This window comes from Drosophila rhopaloa, unplaced genomic scaffold, assembly GCF_018152115.1.
Source record: "Drosophila rhopaloa isolate 14029-0021.01 unplaced genomic scaffold, ASM1815211v1 contig_155, whole genome shotgun sequence".
NCBI classification, from domain to species: Eukaryota; Metazoa; Arthropoda; class Insecta; order Diptera; family Drosophilidae; genus Drosophila; species Drosophila rhopaloa.
This window is the reverse complement of record NW_025335034.1, coordinates 6016394-6039700: the sequence shown is the minus strand read 5'-3', so window position 1 is coordinate 6039700 and position 23307 is coordinate 6016394. Positions and strand designations below refer to the sequence as shown.

Sequence of the window (23307 nt, the reverse complement as noted above, 5' to 3'; positions counted from 1 at the left end):
AGGTCACAGCAGCCCAGGTGGAGATCTATCAGACGAAGAATTATGCAGCGGACTCGCCAACCTCCCAGGAGGAAGCGGAATGCTCGGCGGCGGCGGCGGAACGGCAACACCACTCGGGAGTGGCTATGGACCAAATGAATTCGAACCGCTCACTTTCACCCCAGGGTCCGCAGTCGTGGACTATACCCACCCACCCCAGTCTCTGCCAACAGCGCGTTCCCGATCACTCTTGTGTGCCTCCAGGCGATCCCAATTTAAGTGAGTCCTTAGTGTGTTTTAGATAAAACTTTTAATGATTTTTAAGTTAGTTATGTACTATAATTTTTGCGTTAAAGTCGTCGTACACTTAATTTCTATGGTGAATTTATGATTGTTCTTATAAAAGTTATTTTTAGTACCCAGTGCTCCCTCTGATTCAGATTTCAGTTACATATCAATTTAAGAATCTTATATTTTAATGATTACTTTTTTAAGAATTCATAGGTGAGTCTTTTCTTAAGTAACTTATGTTTTACATAATTAAGTTAATCTTACTAATTAGCAATAGTTTATAATTTTTCGCCCATAAAAAGTGGGATTATGTAATCTAATGATTTCTTTTTCAGTGATCAAAGTTTGTTTTGCGGTCTGATCAGTTAAGTTCAATATTATTTTTGTTTGGTTTTATATCCGTTTGCATTTGCGTTCCGATTCGCGATGAGTGTTTAAATCGGAATTGTTGTTTCATCCGTCGCGTTCAGGTCTGAGCCACTTGTCCCACTTGAACAGCAGCAGCACCCCTCGTCGAGTCTCAGTGGGATCCCAAGCGTTTGTCCCTGCGTCGCCGCAGCTCATCAGCATCAACACGCACAGCAGCAGCACCAACCACAACACTATGCACAACACCAGCACAGTGGGTCGTTCGGTGGATCTCAACAGCTCCATGGAGTTGGAGTTGGAGGAGGAGGCGGAGGACCCGGGAACTGTGGACACGGAGGAGGAGGGGGAGGAGGAATTAGTCGAGGAGGAAGCGGATTCGGACTTGACGGCATCTACAATCAATCGGGAGACTATGGGGGCAGCCTCAGCGGCGGCAGCATCGGCCTCGGCTTTGGGCTCGGGCTTGGCCAGTGCCCATCGTCCGCAGCTTCGGTCACAGGAGTCCCAGTCGCAAACTGTCACGCCAGTCCATTATAGCAGTACCAGTTATTCGATGTCTAAGCAGTGCATGCTTAACAACGCCAACGCCAACGCCAACTCGACCGAAACAGAGACGGACAACATAATCTACACCGACATCAACGACATGGGGCACTACAAATATCCGGACTTTCACAGCTCCGCTCACCAGGAGCATAAGATCTCGAATAGCGAGCACTTGAATCTTAACGAACGGAACGACATATACGCAACTGTTAATCGCAAGGCCAAGTCCAAAATCCGTGAGAAGCATTTCAGCGATGAGTTCATCGATCAGTCAATACTTCAGTACACGAGGGCCAAGCAAATGGGGCTTAGCCAAGTTCCTGTTCTCTTGCAACAACCTAGCACCTCTGCTTATGCAGCTGCTGTACAGGAAAGAAGTTACACCAGCGGAAACTATCAATATCACAATGATCTCAATCACCCCTCGGAGTCTTCATCCTCCTCCTATTTTGGCACTGGATTCGGCACCAAGCGCTATGGTCAAGGGGAACGGACAAAGCTTGCCCAATCCGAAAATTACCTTACTCCTTCGATGGACTCGCAGAGCTCCCGTCACACTCACTCACTCCCCCGAAACTCGGAGCTATCTGGAGTTGATTCAGTGGACTCGTATGACAGTCACTACATCACTCATCACTCGGTGGGCATTCTTCCACCCACCCGTCTCTCTTCCTCATCGGAGAAACTTGAATACCAGCTGGCTTCGGGTAATCTCTATTCTACGACTCAGTTTGTAAAACCCGAAGGAGCAGTCGCACACTACATGGACGATGAAGAGGAAGAGGAGGAAGATGAAGGTGAGGAGGGCGAGAATATTTACGACCAGGTGGAACGAGAGTCATGGCTAAAGAGCAGCTCTTGCAAAGATCTCTTCGAGCGCTACAGTAGCTCCTACTACGATCGGGAGCTACCTAAACCCATGACCGCTTTCGACAAGGAGTTCCTTTCCTCCAACCGGATCGACTCGCCAGTGACTCGATACGATGATTCCAGGCATTCCTTATATGTGACAAAGAATCATTCGATCGATGCACACCAGGACTTCTCTCCATTACCACAAAGCAAGGTATACTCTTCAAGTTACCCGGGTAGCACTTACAATACCCAGGAGCATAAGCGCCAGCACGGCCATCATCTGGACTACTCGGGTTCCCAAGACGACATCTCACAGGACAGCTACGAGCTGCTGGAGAAATACGACATTGACTTCTTTGGAGGACGTGGCCGCTCCGAGGACCATATCCGGTCCTGTTCACTGGACTCTGGAAACTACATACCAAGTGACGACGAGTCGGTATCTGAGGGCCATCAACAGCACAAGTATCGCTCGGCAATCGACGTCAAATCAAAGTCTGCGGCGGATATAATGAATGAGATCTGGGACGCAGAGGACCCTCGCTATTTGCCGCGCGAGAAGCTCTCAGTTAAGTCGGACGGCAACTTCTACAAAAAGATTCAGGAGGCTCTGACCCGCACATCTAGCCAGGAGAGCCAAAGTGAGCTGTTCGAGACAAAAATTTCGCGCAGCTCAGACTCCAGCAAGAAGTCCCGCGACAGTCTCTACCACACAGATAGCAAAAAATCTCGGGAGACAACCAAGAGCAAAACATCGGTGGTTTCTAGCCAGGATTCCAAAGAATCGTTAGTGGGTGATTGCTTTGGACGAAACTACGAGATGCCCACCACCACCGGAAAAAAAGTGAAACAGTTTACTAAGAAAGAGCTCTACGATAAATTCGCCCAGTCCAGTCAGGACTCGAAGAGTGATTACTATGATGCCGTCGAAGCTGGCTTAGAACCAACACCGGAGGGCCTATACTCTAGGCCAAAGGTTAAGAGTCACGATTGCCTGCTTTCGGACACACACAGCTCCACTGCAAACAGTTCGTTCTATGACAGCCGAGATACTTACTCCACGTTCCCCAGCAACAAGACGCATAAGACATCAAAGGTACACTCTATCAGCCTGCAGAATGTGGAGATAGAACGCAATGCCAAGTCCTTCGGCAGCAAGTCACCGGAATCTGTATCGACTCCGGCTTCTGGAAAACGCTGTCGCGAAAAGGATATCCAGACAGGAGACTCACTTGATCAGATGGCACCCATTAAAAGAGGGAACTCACAATCCTGCAAAATATCTGCTTTTCGTAGACGATCGGACAGTGAGAATATCTTCAGCTTTGACCAGGATCGCATCGAGTGCATCCAAAAGTACACCAAACAGTGGGAGGGCCAGCAGCCGAAAGACGAGAAAAGCAAGCAAAGTCCTGAGTATCCGCTCACTCCCGAGCTCGTTTCGGAGTTTGAGAAGCAGCAGGCGCGCCTGATAGCCCACCAGAAGATAACACGTAAGGAGGAGCTAATGGCCAAGACGCACTTTGAGGAATACAATCCGATTATGGTGCCTTTAAATTACTCATCACATGCTACAGTGGAGCGCACCAAGAGCGACCCTAACTCGCTGGCAAATCGCGCCCGTTTGGGAAGCAATTCTCGGCGCCATGTGCTTATGCACCAGAAGTCCATTGATCTGACACCCGCTGATTCAAATTCCAGCGATGAGGACTACATCTACAAGCAGATCCCGAGTGCTCCACCTCTTTGCAAGGCACATGGTAATTTTGAAATTCCTAAGTGCTACGATGGCACAACTTCTTCACAAGTCACTCAGGAGCTGCCCAAAACTGGCTTTGAGCTTCCGAAAAGCTTCTTTAGGGATTACGAGAGACGTTTTACCAAAGTTCTAAAGGAAGACATTCCGTATGTGCTTCATAAGCGCCATATTATGAATGGCACCGCTCCTTCGCCCAGCGAGAAGAAACACACGAAGCCCAAGTCTCCAAAGTCCCCGAAATCACCCAAGTCTCCAAAATCTCCGAAATCGCCAAAATCCCCAAAGGCAAGCAGTGGAATTCCAGGTGTTGGTGCAACCGACTTCCTGCCTGATATTCTTGACAGTTTGTTGCCTCCGGACACTAAAGAGTTCCTTTTCACGCAGAACATTGACCTTTCAAAAGTGGACCCCATCACTTTGGAGATCGACAAGACCATACCAACAATTCATCTTTCGTCGCCGAAGCGAGACATTACAAAGCAGATGGACGCCTCAACGCTTGAGAAACTCAATAAGAAACTTAGCCAGATTGAAAGCGATTCGGCCACCAGTTCGCGAACGGAGAGCATGCAGCAGCAAAAGCTTGAGCAAAAGCAAATGGAGCTCATTCAGAGTCTTCGCAAAGAGCTGCAGGCCAATGCCCGAAAAGCCAATAAGACACGGGTTATTCCTAAGACCAAGTCGGCCGGAAAGTCAAAAAAAGGAAAGACCCGCATTACCTCCTTCTCCTCCGATGATGAAAGCTTGGACTCGGATGATGTATTTGGCTCAGCGGAAGCCATACCCGATCGTTTAGAGTTTTCGCCGCCGCAATCACGTAAGGAGATCGAGTCTATTCTTCGCATCGAGCAGAGCAGGCTCATATCAGCGGCTTGGGGTCGTGGGCAGACAATGAGCTCCACAGAGATTGAGGGTTCCCCCCCTCAATGCCGGCGACTGGCTGATTTAGAGAGTCGCTACCAAACCCAAAAGCTAGACCCTCAGTATGCAAATGCCTCTGAGCTGAGACGCATCTCTGAGCGCTCTATTTCAATACCCTCATCGGAGGATGAACCCCATATGCCAATGCGAGGCCGCATTGACGAGTGCACGAATGATTATCAGAGGAACGAGAACATCCCTTCACCTATTCTGGAGCATGCCGAGTTCTTCCGTAGCAACGACGACATTTACGAGACGTGCCACGAAGAGCGGATCACTGGCTCAGACATTGACTATACTCTAAAGAAGCAGACAGCCAGCGGGGCCAAGTCCAAAGTGAAGTTAATCGAAGAGATAATTGACTCTTCGATTGTAATGCGGTCCAAAGGTCATGCTCCTATCTTGTTCGCCCATGCACGTCTAAATCTCTCGGAGGGTTCAGTGTCCCTGCAGCGCCAGAAGGCAACACAACAGCAATCGCCGACAACAGAGAGACGAACCAAGAGCCTGGACACTCCGGTAATCTCGCTTCACCGCCTGCCTCCCATGAACGCCTTCTCCTCAAAGGACGACACCGTGGGCTTTGAGGAGGAGGCAGAGATTCTCGAGGAAAAGTCTCTGGAGCGGAAGAATCAAATGGCCGCTCAGGATGAAGACACCGCCGACAGCGTTCACTCCTGTGCAGGTTCAATACCCACACAGAGTAGTTACCAAGCAAACGGCAGAGATTCGCTGCTAAGTGCAGTAACTATCGATAGCGAAGAAGCCCAACTGCTCAACCAACTGCGATACATCGAAAAAATAGCCCTACAAGGCGTCAAGATCAAGGACAAGAAAAAGTCAAAGATGAAGCTTCGGAGCGGTGATCACCTCATCCTAAACATACCAAAATACAGATTTACAGACTGGTCGCCCTACAGCTCAGCCAACAGCTCCCGTAAGACTTCGCCTGGAGTTTCCAGAGCCAGCAGTATTGAGAGTACTGGTAAAGGCAAACTAAAGACCTCGGAACCCTATAAAGGAAAGCCAGTCTCCAGAAGTCGTCCGGAGTCACGACGGACAAGCGCCGATGATATAAAAGCAAGAGATGGAAGGGGCAGTAAGAAATCCAGTCCCAAAGAGCGTCCCAGATCCATCGAGATGCGCCGCCTGAGCAAAGACAAAAGCAAATCCCAAGAAGAGACCGAGGCAGATATTGCCAAGCGAAAGGAACGCCAACAGAAACTATACGAATCAGCAATGAAACAGACCATCACCATGCTAAGTCCGGTGAAAGACACATTGCCGGCCTTTCCCGCTCCCGAGGATAAAATCCTCGTAAAGACAGACGGCGACAAGATAATTATTGAAACAGAGTTCAAATCAAAGGCTGAAGATCATGTTTTGATCGCCAAAAGTCCCAGAAAACTTGACAATTCGCTTGTGAAGTTCAGCCGCAGCTTTGACGAGGGACGCAGTCCTGACAAGCTGGATAAAGCAAACCGCAGCTTTGAGGATCGCAACAAATCCTTCGAAGACTCCGAGAAGTCAGACGCTCCCGAAGACATGCTCATAAAATCGCCAAAGAAAATTGCCAAAGCGCAGGAACTGAAGCAAAAGATCGAGGGCAGTGTTGTCCACAAGAAGATAGATGGAAAATCGAGTAGTCTCGAGAGACCAGCCGAACATCATTACCTCGGTCCAGATGTCAAGGCGCGCAGTCTTGATGACAAAAGACAGGCGACCGAAGCGGCAAAGAAAAATGAGGAGAAACCTGCATCAGTGGCTAGAAGTGCTGTCGGAGATCGCCGAATGTTTGCCCACCAATATCAAGTCCAAGAGGTAAGCACTTATAAAATTGTATTTGATATCTTTATTAGCGATGAATTTAGTGAAAAACCACTAATGCATTCAAGCATACCAGACAAATTAAATGGTTTGAATATTTAATCTATAAAAACATGTAAAGAAAAGAACATTTCATAGGGTATAATCTTGTGGATTGTCACAATTTTAAATTGTTTGGTTAGATTCAATTGGTCCATAGACATTCGTAATGTGCCGGTCAATATCTATCAACAAACTAGCAAGTTTCCAAATCGTACCATTACTTTAGAAGTTATAAAAGTGTTTATTGTGAACTGCTTACTTGAAAAACGGAGTTAATATATTTTAAAGAGCGAGAATTGTTCGCGGGGTCGGGGTTGCAGCTTGTGGTGTTGGCACTGCAGTTCGGCAGGTGGCGCCAACTAAGAGGGTATCTTTTAGTAGAAGCACTGGAATAAAGCGTTTTCATTGTTCTCCATATCTTCATTCTTTATTTGCCAGTTTTTAATTTTATCTAAGTTATTTTAAAATGTGCTTAAAAAGTGGTTTCTATTAGTAATGTATTCCCCTTGACTTAGTCCCGGGCTTTTGTTTTGCTTTTGTCTTCCGATATACAAATATTGTCTAGCTTAAATAATAACTTTAATGTTTTGGACGAGTGTGACCGTTGGTAAAATCATTTAAATTAGTGAGTTAGGCATATATAAGAGCTATACATGGGCCTGATTTAGATCAAACTTAGAGAATGGACCTTGCCGCACCATTTTTTTTATGACAGTTAAGGATAAAGCGATCCCAGATTTTTTCGCATAGTAACATAATATTCAGTTCGCAAAATGGCTAAGAAATCGAATAAAATCCATAGCTGAGCCTTAAAATCGGTTTTATAAGTAAATATGTATTATTTTTTCAGCCTCATCAGGAGGATATCGACATGCAAGCGGTGATCTCGGAGCGACGATCCCTGGAAATCCTGAAACGTTCTCTACCCTCCGAAGATGCCCGTGACAGCGAGGGGGCATTCAGTCGTAAGCCCTCCACTGCCGAAAGCTTGGACTCATTTGTCTCCGCTGATGATAGCCACTCGCCGGCCAGCAAGTCTCCAATTCCAGGAGCAGGAGCCGGAACAGAGGGCTATCCACACCGAGTGCCCACCATAGAATGCGAAGAGCCATCCATCGAGGAGGACGACAATTCTTCGGAGAGGCGACATCTTAAAGTTGGGAGGCAAGATACAAATAGGCTGAGTCTGGATCGCAGTCGTAGCGATGAAACAGGCTCGTGGATGACCGTGGAATGTGACGAGTTTATAGGATCGGATACTTCTGACAATGAGCCGCGAACTTTGGAACCTGATCGAAATGTTCTTGAGACGCAGGCTACTTTAGAAGATGCCAACCCGCTTGAGTACTCTAACTGCGCCACTCCCACCTCAGACTTAAACATCCTTTTAACGCCACCCAATGCAAGTCCACAAATCGAGAAGTCAGTGCTAGAGACTTTTGAGAAGTACACCGGCTCTTCGGACAGCAACAAAAAATTAAAACAAAGCCTGGACAAGCAAAGCGACCGTTCCAAGAGTTCCGATTCCTGGACAAGTGGAGAAAAGGACACAAGTCCGCAGAGGCAACAAGATTGGAGCCTGTCGGTAGGCAAGGAGAAAAGCTCTGTGGAAGAGGAGTCCAGCGTCAGTTGTTCCATCGCTCGACCCCTCGGTATATCCCAAGACTTTGGTAACGATGAGGCACGCAGGTGCCAAGAACTCAAGCAGCGCATGCTCCAGCTGGACGTAGGCAAAGATGAGATCTCACCTACGGGGTCCAACGAACAAACGCCCACAAACGAGCCTAAAGTTCTAGTTGGCAAGAAACCGACCACACCCACGCTCGAAAAGCAGAGCCCAATCGACCTGGGTACCAGCACAGAGTCCTATCTGGATCCCATTGAGGAACGCATAGCTAAGATATTGGATCGTGGCGGCGCACGCACAGAGGACAGTGAATCCAGCTCTGGTGGATCCCGCAAGCCACCGCGTATTGAGAAACCGGCAAGGGCTAGTACGGGAAAGAAACTATCGGTAACTCGGGCGGAACCGGGGAAATCGGGCAGCGACCGCAGCTCCCAGGAGTCTAAATCCAGCTTCGACTCCAAGGGCTCCCTAAGCGTTGAGTCGCGTGGTTCGTTTGAGACGGAAAGCAGTTCTGGGTCTCTAGGGGCGGCCCAAAGGCGTGGTGATCTGGCGCAAAAGGAGCAACAAAGCACCTGGCGTCCGTTTCCCATCGAGAGCTCAAACAGCTCTAGCACGGATGATCCCTGGCATCATGTGGAAACGGATGGGGGCTATGAGCGCTATGATGCCCAAAATCCCTTGCGCGATTCGTCGGACAGTGACGTGAAGGAAGTTTCCCCAGATGAGCAGAAGGACGCCAGCGATGCCAGCTATCAGGATGAGCTTAACGATTTTCCGGCCACATTCGGCTATCCAGCAATGACTAGTAGTCTGGGTGGAATTGGTGTGAACCCGACTGACATTATTGGCTACAGTACTGGCTTCACCCTGGGCAGGACTCTCTCAAGGATCTCGGAACGTAGCACTGCCTCCGAGAAGTCCAGCATGGAGGATGACGTGAGCAAAGCCTCGACCCATTCTGTTAGTATGCGAGATGAATCTGTAGGATCCACGGACCACCAGCCCAGTTTAAGCTCCGATTCAAGGAGCAATACTAATCTGGCTTACATTTCGGATGCTGATCGACGCACCTCTGCAGAGATGCCGGAAATTCCCTGCGACTCAGCCACTGGCGACCGACTCTCCAGCTTGGGAAGTCTTAATGAACCGAAATCACCAACACTTGTCACTGGGCGCTTTTCTGTGACCCACGTAGATGAACTGCAGGGCGACGATGTGGAGCGGCACACACTTATGTGTCTTTCCAATGCGGGCAGTCAGGACTCGGAGGACTGGCCTTTGCCGGAGATACCCTTTGACCACGTGCCGGTAAAGCCGGCCGACTCGATGTATGGCATGCCGGACTTGGACAAGCCGGTGCCCAAGTCTTTCTGTTGGAAGGCGAGTTTGTCGTTTCAGCAGTCGCAGGATTCCCTGGACTGGCCTTCGCCGCCATCGAGTACCATCGGAGCTCCCATAATTGTGGACAGCATTGAAACATACTATACTAGTGAAGCCCAAAGTGCGGATAAGGTGGTTTTGGACGAGGAGATGGCAGCAGGACCTCCTGATGTGGCCAAAGTTCTACCTTATGAAGACACCGCCTACCTTATGTCGGCAGCTTTTGATGATAATGACTTTGGCAATGAACAGTTACAACCGGATACGGTTAGCTGCCTTAGCTCTACGTTAAGCGCAGCCTCATGTCTCTCGTCCTCTCTAAATGTCAGCTGCAGTACCTCTTCCACGCAGGCTACCGCAAGAGTTCAGCGCAAGAACTCCAGTCCCGAGGTGATTGTCGCCCAGCCAACAAGGTCACCTGCTCCTAGGAGCCCTCTCTCGGAAGAAGAGCTTTTCTCTAGCGATGATGTCTTCATGCCGGGCACTATTAAAGTGCAACTATCACCAGATGCCCAACTAAGGAAGCTTTCGAGAGGCTCCAACAATTCGGACACTTCTATTGACGACATTCTGTCGGGCAGCACAACCTATCTGGATGATCAGACCACTGTGCGGAGGAACTATGAAGCCCGTTTGAGCAGCGGTGGAGGGGGAGCGAGCTGCAAGAAGTGTAGCCACTCTAGTCACTCCGAGGAGGAAACCAGCTCATTGGGCACAGACCTCGATGGAACCGTGAGAATGGGTGGATTGCAGCAAAAGAAGTGCACACATAGCTCTCATTCGGAGGACACTTCAATTGGTTTGAGCATCTCGGAATGGTCCACAGGGACAAACACAGTACGCCAGTACGCAAATCTTTCCGGGTCAGATAGCCTTTCCGCCGTGTCTACGCACTCATGTGCTAAGAGTGAGAAATCGAATCAGACTAAATCGAGTATTAGTTCGATCAACAAATCGGCTGAAAGTCTAAACGAACAGAGCGGTGGTAGTAGCTTTTCGCACAAGTTCAGTGGGGATAATGGTTCCTCAGACGGCCTACGATATGACATGCTCTCCAATTCCGAGACCGATAAGCTCAGTGAGCCCACCTCAGCCACTCGAAGTGATGACACTACATTGACCCTTACCGAAATGGCCCACACTATCAGCGAGTGGTCCACTTCAAGTAGTCGTACTCTGGTAGGCGTGACTCCTGGAGAGTATCTTCCCCTTAAGCAGGCACTGTCGGGGAACAAAACTAGTCTGAGCTCGCCCAGCGAGGAAAAACGTTGCGCTCTGCCTCAGGTCCATCGAAGAAGCGGCAGCAATGGCAACCAGGCGAGAGCTTCGCAGGAGCACGTCGACACGGCAACTGGTCCAGAGACTAGTGCCGCCGCCCGGAAACGTCGCTCGCTGGAAATGATGTCTAAGCTATATCAGAGTCAGGAAATATGCTCTGAGTCAGAGTCGCCGTTTGTCGAGCGATTGTATGCGCATAGCGAGAAGCTGACAGAGCGCTATCAAAGCCAGGAGTTTGTTCCGCTCCACGGTGGAGCTCCTGGAACTCAACTCCCTCCACCGACCACTACTCAGATCCAAACCCAGCAGCCCCAACAGGTGCGGCAGAAGCCGAGGGCTCCTCAACCACCGACTAAACCCAAACCTGCAGTCACTCGGCCTATTATGCAGGCTTTGCTTAACAAGATGAAGCAACCTGGTCTGGCAGAGCAGGCAGCCGAAGCTGCTGAGGCTGAGGAAAAAAAAGCTAGGATTACTGTTGCTCCGGCAGTGGTGAAGCCACCGCCACCACCAGTACCCACTGTGCCGCCTATTGTGACCCCCAGCGATTTGCCTGGAGAAGTGGTGGCTCCTCCACCCAAACCGCTGGCCAAGCATCACAGCTATGATGACAGGACCCTGTCCAAGACTCAGATCCGAGACTTCAAGACTACCAGCAAGCAGTTGCGCCAGTCGAGCTCCTTCCATGAGCACATGCTGAGTAAGTCGCAACAGTCGTCACAGGAGCTGCCCATGAGAATCGACGAGGAGCGGGATGCACACTCCACGTCCTCGGCCACCAATACAACCACCACCACCAACACGCTCAACAGTGAAAGTACAGAACCAAATTCTCCACAAATGCCTCAGCGGGCGGATAAGTTAGTTCGCTGCTCACCATATTACTCGAGCAGTTTAAGCTCCGAGTCGCCACCAAATCAGTTGCTTCAGAAACCGCCAAGAAAAACGGCAAGCCAGCTGAGCGCTGGAGCCATATCCACTACCTTGAAGAGTCCCCCCAGTGGCAATGATACAGACAGCTCGCTGGACGTACGGGGTCAAGAGGCAAAAATGAGAAGTAGGGGCTACCGCAAGAAGCGTCAGTTGCCCGCCAAAAGGATAAGGGCTAATATGACAGCTGCTGCTCTACTGGAACAAGCGGAGAGCTCTGAGTGCTCCGAGGGATACGTACCGGAAATTGATTCGGGCAGCTCGGAATACTCATCCTGTCAGAGGGATGACCAGTACCTTGAGTTTGACGAGGAACTGGAAAGGGATCAGGAGCAAACAGACGAGTATGACGACTACCCCCAGTATGGTGGAAAATTCGAGAGTCTGGACATGTGCGACAATGTGGACGAGATGGGTTTTCCCCGTTACGACCGCCTTGGCCACATCACTAAGCCCATGTATCATCAAGCTTTGGTTATGGAGCGTCCTAATCCAGTGCAGGTTCCAGCCCCTGCTAATCACCCAATGCCTCCAACCACGGGGCAGCCGGTGAAGCCAGCTCGCACCAAGAAGAGGCAACTGAAAAGGGAGGACTCCACTGCGGCGGGACCTTCAGGTTTTTCGGGAATAGTACCCACAGTCCGACCCTACCATGGACGCAGTTACTGCAATCCGGAGGAGAGCGAGTATGAAACCCGAGGCGGCGGACTGTCCGATGAACTGGCTAACTCTAGTGAGGATAGCTGCAGTGGGTTTGGGGGAGAACCAGGAGTTTCAGGATCGGGCACCATACGAAGAGGTGCTCCCAAAGGAGCGGCACAGGATCAGCAGCAGGGAACGGGAGCCCAAGATGGACAGGTGCTGCCCTATCCCGATTTTTTGTCCGATTACGAAACTGAACCCATTGAGTACGAGCGGTACGCCTGCGGTCTGGATATACGTGTGGACCCGCCGCCCAAGTTTCACGACTCGGATGAGCCAAGTGACCAGTAGGGTGGGATCTTTATGAAACTAGGAGCCGTAGTAGCCAAGTGAACCCCAAGAAACCCCATTGCGTGTGCTTAACGAATGCAGCCTTTTCATTTGTTCCGTTGCCTTGGAAATTTTTAGAACGACTCTACGTCTTTACACACGATCCAAGTACTTATAACCAACTTATTTGTAACTGAGACTGATTTACGAAAAGCTAAAAACAAAAAAAAAACAAAAATCCAAAAATCTTACAAGCTGCATTAAAAATCGAAAAACAATTATAACTCTCCTTGAAGCGTTAGAAAATCAAATCAAATTCTAGTAAAAAACATTTTAATCAAACATTACAAAACATAACAAATCAAATATAATTAAATAATCGAGATGATGGCAGAAGCCTGTAGGTCGGTGTAGATTGAGTTGCCTTTGAGCGGTATCTATATATGATAATGTTATAGATCAATTCAACATTTAAATATATATATGAGCGGAAACGTTAAACGAGTTGAACAAATTTTAATGCACTGTTTAATCATCGAATAATGGAATACAAGAATACAAATGTTTAATTGTTATTTAGCTAATACAACACGAATCGAGACACAATACTTAAGATTACAGTTATCAAATGAATATATTATATGATTAATTCAAGTTGCCACGAACTCTGCGCAATTACGTTCCGTATTTCGTCAGAATTGGTAGCGCAGGTAATAAAATCCTACATAGCTGAGTTCCAATCCAAGTGTCAAAGCCAGACATACCTAAAAGAAAATATCCCGAGTAAAACCTCTAAACTAGTTACGTACACATATTCCCTAAGTTTAGTAATCTGAGATGATACACCGACAAATCAGCAAAATGCTTTGAAACACTTATCCTAGAAACACCATTGGAAAATGTTATGAAAAGCCCTTCCAACACATTTGGAGAACGTAAAGAAAGGTTCCCTAAACCCCAATCTAAGGTATTATCCTAACAAAACTCGGCATTATCACAGTATAATGAAAGCATTTACTCCATGCTATTAAGCGGTTTTTTAGCCATATATATTTTATGTAGCACTTGAGCTATATAAGTTTTTAATTTTACGGCAAACGTTTTTAGACGCAAGTTACATATTTAACTATTACTTACGATTCTCACAAGTGAACAAATGTTGTCTTAGCCATTAGTTCTGCCTAGTACATAAATGTGCCAAATCGGAGTTCCGGGAATGTAAACCCCTATACCAAAAGTATTATATAGATGTACTTGTAATGGGAGAAAAAGGAATTAATCCAAACCCTGTTAAGTTTTAAATCCGTTTAGGAACCCATATACCTATATGGGATAGATTAATGTATGTTTGTTCTTTAAGTTTACGAAAGATGGAAAAAGATATTTAAGGATTGTTAGGGAAGATGTGTGGAAGGAGATTGGTATTAGGCAACGTAAGTCGAACAATAATTTTAATAATTTAATCCAGATCAAAAGTATTCGAATCAAAATATATATTTGTGTTTAGATTTAATGTAAAATTAAATGAGATCGAAAATTGGTTATTGCTTGTATCTAAGTTGATTGAACAATCCATTTCAATCCGATATACCCCAAACAAATTATTTTAAAATGGTATATTTTTAACATCCTCACGTAGAGTTTTAAAATACAAATTTTTTGTTGCAAAAAGAAGTAAAGTAGTTTAAATTATTTCTATTAAAAAATTAAACGTGTATTTGCCTAAAGAATACAACACCCTCGAAAACACTAGCTGAATTTTAAAATCTAGAAAAAACTAAACTTTGCTTTGTAATACAAAATTATAACTCAATAAGGATTATTTTGGACAAAGTTCTTTTTCTCACATAAAGCCAAAAGATTACACAATCGAACAGAAACAATGATGGGAGTCTTATAATAATGAAAACCAATGAAATGTACACGAGCAATCGATTTAACAAGCATTAAATTATAATTATATAGAAACGAAACTAAATAAATAAAAATTCATTAATCAAATAAAAAAGATAAGCGGTTGTTTAAATAAATTTAATTATTGACTTAATTTTCTACTTTTTAGGTATTTATACCCGTTACTCGTAGAGTAAAAGGGTATATTGTATTCGTGCAAAAGTATGTAACAGCTAGAAGGAAGCGTTTCCGACCCTATAAAGTATATATATTCTTGATCAGGGTCACTAGCCGAGTCGATATAGCCATGTCCGTCTGTCCGTCTGTACGTCTGTCTGTCCGTCTGTCTGTCCGTCTGTCTGTCCGTCCGTATGAACGCTGAGATCTCGGAAACTATAAAAGCTAGAAGATTGGCATTTTGCATGCAGATTCTAGGAGTTCCTACGCAGCGCAAGTTTGTTTCAAAAAGGTGCCACGCCCCTTTTAACGCCCACAATCGCTTATATACGATTTTAAAAATTAAAATATTTCGGAAAAGTAAAAATGCAGTTTTATTGTGTTTATCAATACCTATCGAAATGTAGAAGAAATTTTTCAAATCGGACCATTCGTTAAAAAGTTATGCGTGATCAAAGTTTCTATCTCCATCTCCCTCGCACTCCCTTTACCTGAGTAACGGGTAACTGATAGTCGGGGCACCCGACTATAGCGTTCTCTCTTGTTTTAATTTAATTTGTATTCTAACTATTTTAAGGTATTTATTTATTAATGCAGACATCATTAGTTTAGATATTATTGTGTGTATTTATATATACATAGCATTTTAAAATTACTTAAAAAGTTAAAACATTTTTATAATATTTGAAATTAAGATTAATTTTTTAATTACAAGAAATAAGTTAATTTAATAAACTAATTATAATTTTATTTTGAGTTAAGATACACATATACGCTTATCAATTAGGTTGATTTTTTTTTACAAATTTCTCCAAATTTAATTTTAAAGAAAGCGAATTTGTTTTTTTTTTTATTATTTTATTCTTTTGATTTTCATTACTTCTTATTTTTATAGATCTCTACCATGGCATAAATGGAAATATGTCGCTGGACAGGCGCGGTGAAATAACCACTCCACCCACGCGCTACGACCTCACCCTTGGCTCGGATAAGTCCTCGTCACTCTCCCGATCTGAGGCTGGCACGTATGATGTGATCCAGGCGGAGATCCAGCATGCTAAGCGGCAGGAGCTGGCCACCGGCGTGGCCACAGCGCCGCACCAGAATGGACACAATGGGAATGGAAATGTGCACCCGCTGACCACGCAGCACGACATCGAGGCGGAAGTCAAGAAGCGGAAGTGGCCCACCGAGCCCAGCTACTTCCTGGCCAAGGAGCTGCTGATGACGGAGCGCACGTACAAGAAGGATCTGGATGTGCTGAACACGACCTTCCGACAAGTGCTAAGTCTCGGGGACGTGGAGCAATTGCAGCCGCTCTTCGAGCTGCTCGACTCTCTGGCCCAGCACCACAATCTTTTCCTGCGGGACATTGAGCACCGCCTGGTGCAGTGGGAGGGTCGCGGCGGCCACGAGGCCCATCGCATCGGAGACGTGATGATGAAGCACATGGCGGCCCTGCCCATCTACGACGAGTATGTGCAGACGCACCTGGACATTCTGCACTGTCTGAACGACATGTACGAGGGGGACGACCGCTTCCGCCAGGTGTATAAGGACTTCGAACAGCAGAAGGTGTGCTATCTGCCGATCGGCGAGCTTCTACTGAAGCCCCTTAATCGCCTGTTGCACTACCAGCTGATCTTGGAGCGGCTGTGCGACTATTATGCGGAGGAGCATATTGACTACGCCGACTGCCAGGCGGTGCACCACTTGCTCGTTCGCAGCACCAAGGTAATCCGGGCCAACCTGCCCGATTCTGCCAACTTTGTGGAGCTGTGCGAGCTGCAGCGTGACATCAGCTTCGAGCAGTTGGTTCAGCCCCATCGCCGCCTCATCCGCCAGGGCTGCCTGTTGAAGCACTCGAAGCGCGGGCTGCAGCAACGAATGTTCTTCCTATTCTCGGATCTGCTGCTCTACGGGTCTAAATCACCGCTGGACCAGAGTTTCCGCATTCTGGGCCATGTCCCTGTGCGGTCGCTGCTCACCGAAAACGCCGAGCACAACACCTTCTCCATCTTCGGCGGCCAGTGCGCCATTACGGTGAGTGCGGGCACCACCGCCGAGAAGACTCTCTGGCTGGCCGAACTCTCCAAGGCGGCGGCGGACATCAAAAACCGGCCACCAAACATGCAACTGCAGCTGACGACGCTTAAGAACTGCAGTGAGTATTTAAGAATGAAATGGGTTGGGTTGGTATATAATGGAGTTTTCCACCAAATAGAGACACGTAAATTGTCTTTGATTAAAATAAAAACAAGAAAGGAAAGCTAACTTCGGACGGAGCCGAAGTTGATATACCCTTGCAGAATATTCTGTAAATTATATTCTTCAAAATTATTCATATGGTGTATTCTTAATACTCATAAAAAGTCTCAACTTCCTAACTTTAAAAACACCAAAGTTATGGCATTTCCAATCGTTCAGTTATATGGCAGCTATAGGATATAGTCGGCCGATCCTTATGTAATTTGGTAGGTCGGATTGATTGGCCAAAAATAAAACCCATAGAAAATCCCAACTTGATAACTTTAAAAACACCAAAGTTATGGCATTTCCAATCGTTCAGTTATATGGCAGCTATAGGATATAGTCGGCCGATCCTTATGAAATTTAGTAGGTCGGATTGATTGGCCAAAAATAAAACTCATAGAAAATCCCAACTTCCTAACTTTAAAAACACCAAAGTTATGGCATTTCCGATCGTTCAGTTATATGGCAGCTATATGATATAGTGGCCCGATCCGGCTCGTTCCGACTTATATACTACCTGCAATAGAAAGACAACTTTTGGGAAAGTTTCAAGCAGATAGCTTTAAAACTGAGGGACTAGTTTGCGTAGAAACGGACGGACGGACAGACGGACAGACGGACATGGCTAGATCGACTCTCCTGGTGATGCTGATCAAGAATATATATACTTTATAGGGTCGGAAATGTCTCCTTCACTGCGTTGCAAACTTTTGACTGAAATTATAATACCCTCTGCAAGGGTATAAAAAACTAGATTTAACATATTCAGTCATATATACAAATTTATATTATTGTATAAAACAAAAAAAAGTTTAGATCGGTATGTCGCAGCTTTAAAATTATACGTAATTGTCATTGTGTTAGTATTGAATAATATTTTTTTAATACATTTTTTGATCGCTATTACAGGTAGTATCTTAAAATGTGTTCATTCTTTAAGTGCAGTATAAATCTTATATTATTCATATGTCTTACATTAATTAAAATGCGTTTATTGGCTTAACTATCGAAGTCTAGGCTATTCTGTAAGGTTTTTATAACAAGATCGTGGACCCTCTATTATAAGACCATTTAATTAAACTAAATATTTGCAAACTTCGGTTTCCGAAGCTAGCCTCCTTTTTTCGTGAGTTGTCGCTTAACTTTTCCACTTGTTCTCCACTTTCTTGGCTGGCAAGAAAAGCACGCTGCAAGGCCTCGTAAGCAAGCAAATGCACCCAGACCCCTTTACCCTCTCCGTAGAAAGCACCCTCTAAATAATGCACCCATTTTCCAGGTTCCTCGGAGGAGGGTCTGGACATGTTCGGGCTGAGCAACGGCAACAACAGCAGCTTGAACAGCAGCGTGAACGGCGGCGGTCCCCTGACTCCGCAGCAGCAGCAGTTGCAGCTGCAGCAGCAGCAGCAGAACCGGACGCAGCCGTCCCGCAGCAACACCGCTCTGCACGTCTGCTGGCATCGTGGCGCCACCGTAGGACTGGGCGATCACTTGATAGCCGCCGAGCACCAACTGTCCGGCTACCTGCTGCGCAAGTTCAAGAATAGCTCCGGCTGGCAGAAGCTCTGGGTGGTGTTCACCTCCTTCTGTCTGTACTTTTACAAGAGTTACCAGGACGAGTTCGCCCTGGCCAGCCTGCCGCTGCTAGGCTACACGGTGGGTCCGCCTGGCCACCAGGATGCCGTTCAAAAAGAGTTCGTCTTTAAGCTCTCGTTCAAAAACCACGTTTATTTCTTTCGGGCGGAGAGTGCTCACACCTATAACAGGTAAGGTTTAATTAAGATTTGCATCATTTAAATTTACTGGGTTAATGAACAGAATATAACTTGTATTCGAACAAAATTAATTTTTAGGATTGATTACGATACTGTTCGAATTATATACATATTCTCTTTCATTATTATAGACAAAAAAATATTTTCCTAACAGTTTGTTTTTGTCTTTTGAAAAATTGAATATAAATTTGGTACATTTATTAAACTTAGTAATATAAACAAGAATTTTTAATTACCACATATTAAAATTTGCTTCTTTCTAAAACAGGTGGCTGGAAGTGCTGCGAAGCACGACCCAAACACAGGACTTCAAGAACGTACACAGCCATGCTGTGTTAGGCAATTAGAAAGAACACCCTGTTGCCGGGATAGACGCATTGATCCCACACCTAATCCTTGTGCAATTCCATAAAGGAGGCACTCAATCAACCAGATACGCATAGAGACGCCTTTTAGAATTCTATTTTTATACAACGTATACACCACAACCAATATTTCCATTTTATATATGCCTACTTTATCTTCAACATTACTTACTCAACGTATTACATTTGTATCCTGTCAATACCAGCTTTTAGGTATATTTGTAAATAATGTATTTGTCGTATTTTCTGGTTTATTTTTTCCTGTAATAGTTTTTTTATGTTTATTGCTGGTCTTAAATGTTTTAGTTTTCCGGGCTACGTTACCCTTCGCATCAATTGATTACTCGATATACATTACGGTAAAAGTATAGAAAAACAAATTGATTCTAAAATCAAATAAAAATATTGAAATGATCTGTGTAATTGAAATTCTATTTTCTTACTTAAATTATGCAATTTTTAATCATAAGCTTAAGTCATTAACTTTATTAGATATAAACAAATTAAATAAAAATGTAACAAGAAATCGGTGTTTTTGAAACAACAATATGTTGTCGTGTTTTAAGGGGTTATCCGGGTCTTGGAGTACGAAAAAAGGCTATTTTCGTGAATTTTTTTAAAGATCTTACGACAATTTCACAAATTTCATTTATTGTAAATTAATGTACGTTAATGTTTATTCGGGTCTTGAAGCACGAAAAAAAACCTATTTTCGTGAATTTTAAATCGTGTCTACCGACTTTAAAAAAGTGGTTTTGAGAAAAACACGTTTAAAGTGCCGCATCTGCCCGACGCCAGAGCCCGAATGGCCCATTGTGACGTTCGACGCGCTGGGCTTTAAATTTCTCCCATTCTTACAGTTTTGCTTCGATCGACTTGAAATTTTCAGACAACATTCCTGAAACTTTGTACTATTATATAAAAAAGTTTGAAAAAAAATGAATTTTTTGAAGTGTCAAGACCCGGATAACCCCTTAATGTCGGCTTTCAACATATGTGATTATAATATTATGTTTGCATCGCCTTTTGTCCTTAAGTGGGGTCAATTTTCTCTTGATTAATTCAGCATCGAATACAAAAATGCACGAAGTCGGTAAAGACTAAGTGTTACGAATCCAAAATAATGGTGGATTTAACTTTTCCGGCCGATTATACCATTTTCGCCTTTTTTGAGCAGTATCCCAATGTAAAATAGATTATTTTTACTACTGACTGATATACATATAATACCATCGGCAAGGGCTTATTACATATTTTTAAGCTTTAGCCTTAAAGTCTATGGTTATGACTTTTCCGGCCGATTATACATTTTTTTGAGCAGTGTCCCTATGTGAAATCCATTGGTTCTAAATTATATTGGTTGCAATTATATATAATACCATTGGCCTGGGTTTCTTATTTTTAAGCTTTTAGCTTAAGTTAAAAAAATAAAACAAATTTTTAATATTAAATTTATAAAGAGACTCAAGTCTCTTTCATGTTTTTAAACTGTGCTCGCAAACGGTATCGAAACAGACAGAACTACAGCCTAGTGATACTGATAAATAATATATTCATAATCTTTATCATACGTTTTCTACAGATGAGCAAATACCTATTCGATTTGATAATCGGTTCTGGTCACCAAAATTCATCAGTCTCACCGGATGTTAATTGGGGCTTAAAATAAAAGGATCAACGACTTTTCCAATAAAATATTTTTTAAGTTCCCTAAAATACTTTTGTTATTCTGTAACAGGAATCAGTCATAGTCTTATTTTGATCTTAGTTATTCTATGCTTTTAAATTTATTTATCCATCACATTTAAATTGTCAAAAAGGGAAATATTACTTTACTTAAAACAAATTTTCTCAAATCTTCATATGAAATGACAAACTGTTCAAAATTTTTCTTTTACTTCATGAGATTGTGCGAAATTAATTTAAAGATCAACGAAGAAACTTTAAATTAAATAAATATAAATAAATAAACTAGATCGTCTCAGACGAAATCAGTTTTCATTTAAATACGTCTCGCCCTCGCTGATAGATAACAAGAAAGGAAAGCTAACTTCGGGCGGAGCCGAAGTTGATATACCCTTGCAGAATACTCATAAAAAATCCCAACTTCCTAACTTTAAAAACACCAAAGTTATGGCATTTCCAATCGTTCAGTTATATGGCAGCTATAAGATATAGTCGGCCGATCCTAATGAAGTTTGGTAGGGTGGATTGATTGGCCAAAAATAAAACCCATAGAAACTTAACAAACACCAAAGTTATGGCATTTCCGATCAATCAGTTATATGGCGGCTATAGGATATAGTCGGCCGATCCTTATGAAATTTGGTCGGTCAGATTGATTGGCCAAATATAAAACCCATAGAAAATACCAATTTCCTAACTTTACAAACACCAAAGTTATGGCATTTCCGATCAATCAGTTATATGGCAGCTATAGGATATAGTCGGCCGATCCTTATGAAATTTGGTAGGTCGAATTGATTGGCCAAATATAAAACCCATAGAGAATCCCAACTTCCTAACTTTACAAACACCAAAGTTATGGCATTTCCGATCAATCAGTTATATGGCAGCTATAGGATATAGTCGGCCGATCCCGGCCGTTCCGACATATATACTGCGTGCAAAGGAAAGAAGGGTGTGTGCAAAGTTTCAATTCGATATCTTTAAAACTGAGAGACTAGTTTGCGTAGAAACAGACAGACGGACATGGCTATATCAACTCAGGAGGTGATCCTGATCAAGAATATATATACTTTATGGGGTCGGAGATGTCTCCTTCACTGCGTTGCACACTTTTGACCAAAATTATAATACCCTCTGCAAGGGTATAAAAATTAATACTCGTCAAATGAGTTGTCTATTACTGTATCTTTAAAATGTATGATCCATTGGCCCGGCAACATAAGTCGCCAGGACTAAAAAAAATTGAGATTAGACTCATTAGAGTGTTCCTCTCCACGGAAATCTTTAGTAAAAGGCGAAAGATTTATTCGACAATTGAAGAAAAACCAGAGTAACTTTACACCAACAAACACTCTGTTTATTGGTTCAGTATTAGCCAGAAGTGCTTGGGAATTATAAATGTAAATGAAATATATCTACCCACAAGGTATCTTCATATGTATCTAAGATTTTTTGAGGGAGGAAATGGTACTCCTTTTTTAATGCTTTCTCGAATCGAAAACCTCAAAAACAAATTAACTTATTCTTACTCTTATTTTAAAGTAAAACGAGGACGGAAGCTAACTTCGGCAAGCCGAAGTTTTAATACCCTTGCAGACTTTGCCGAAATTGCTAAAACTGAAAAAGTAGCGAAAGGAATAAGTATACATAAATACACTAGATTTGCATCGTTTGATGTCAATTGCTTTTATACTGCTATGTCATATAACAATTTTTCCTACGGAAGCTATAGACGTCCGATCAGCAAGCGTTTTTACCCTAATCAAGATATGCGTAAATAAATAAGACTTGGAAAAATTTATGTCAGTAGCTTACACACACGGACGGACAGACGTACAGACGGACATGGCTATATCGAATCCTCTATTGATCCTGATCAAGAATATATATACTTTATGGGGTCGGAAACGTCAACTTCACTGCGTTGCACACTTTTGACCAAAATTATAATACCCTCTGCAAGGGTATAATTAAATATTGTAACGATATTTTGTAAGCTAAATATGTGCAATGAGGGTCTTTTCTAATGGTTACTTTCGTTTTACTAAACGATTATGGATTACAAAACTCAAGATGTAACTTTTATTGATATTTTTATAAACTTGGATGAAGAAAACTAGAGACTTAACCAAAAGGAACAAGAAGATACGACTTTCTTTAATTTAGATTTAAAAAAAACGAGGACGGAAGCTAACTTCGGCAAGCCGAAGTTTTAATACCCTTGCAGACTTTGACGAAATTGCTAAAAGTGAAAAAGTAGCGAAAGGAATAAGGTATACATAAGTAAACTAGATTTGCATCGTTTCAAGTCAATTGCTTTTATACTGCAAAAATGTCATATACAAAAGGGATACTTTCGCAGCCTTTAACAATTTTTACTAT

At 44.1% G+C, this 23307-nt stretch overlaps 1 protein-coding gene and 1 non-coding gene across 3 annotated transcripts in view; one reads left to right on the top strand and one right to left on the bottom strand.

Moving 5' to 3' along the window:
* Positions 1–19780, top strand: part of LOC108038621 (FERM, ARHGEF and pleckstrin domain-containing protein 2) — a 33655-nt gene extending 13875 nt beyond the window's left edge. Inside the window, exons 9-12 of one of the 2 annotated variants that reach the window (XM_017115454.2) lie at positions 3–258; positions 15742–17010; positions 18376–18862; positions 19140–19780. In XM_017115454.2, the coding sequence (XP_016970943.2) occupies positions 3–258; positions 15742–17010; positions 18376–18862; positions 19140–19218 (2091 nt within the window). In that variant the 3' untranslated portion in view covers positions 19219–19780. Of the gene's footprint in view, positions 1–2; positions 259–740; positions 6542–7439; positions 14774–15741; positions 17011–18375; positions 18863–19139 lie in introns of those variants that run through there. The other variant, XM_017115453.2, reaches the window with a different exon arrangement.
* A 2356-nt stretch (positions 19781–22136) lies between these two features.
* On the bottom strand, positions 22137–22259 carry LOC123037327. The gene has a single exon (XR_006417447.1). It is a non-coding gene; the product is annotated as a U5 spliceosomal RNA (small nuclear RNA).
* Between the last annotated feature and the right edge of the window lie 1048 nt (positions 22260–23307).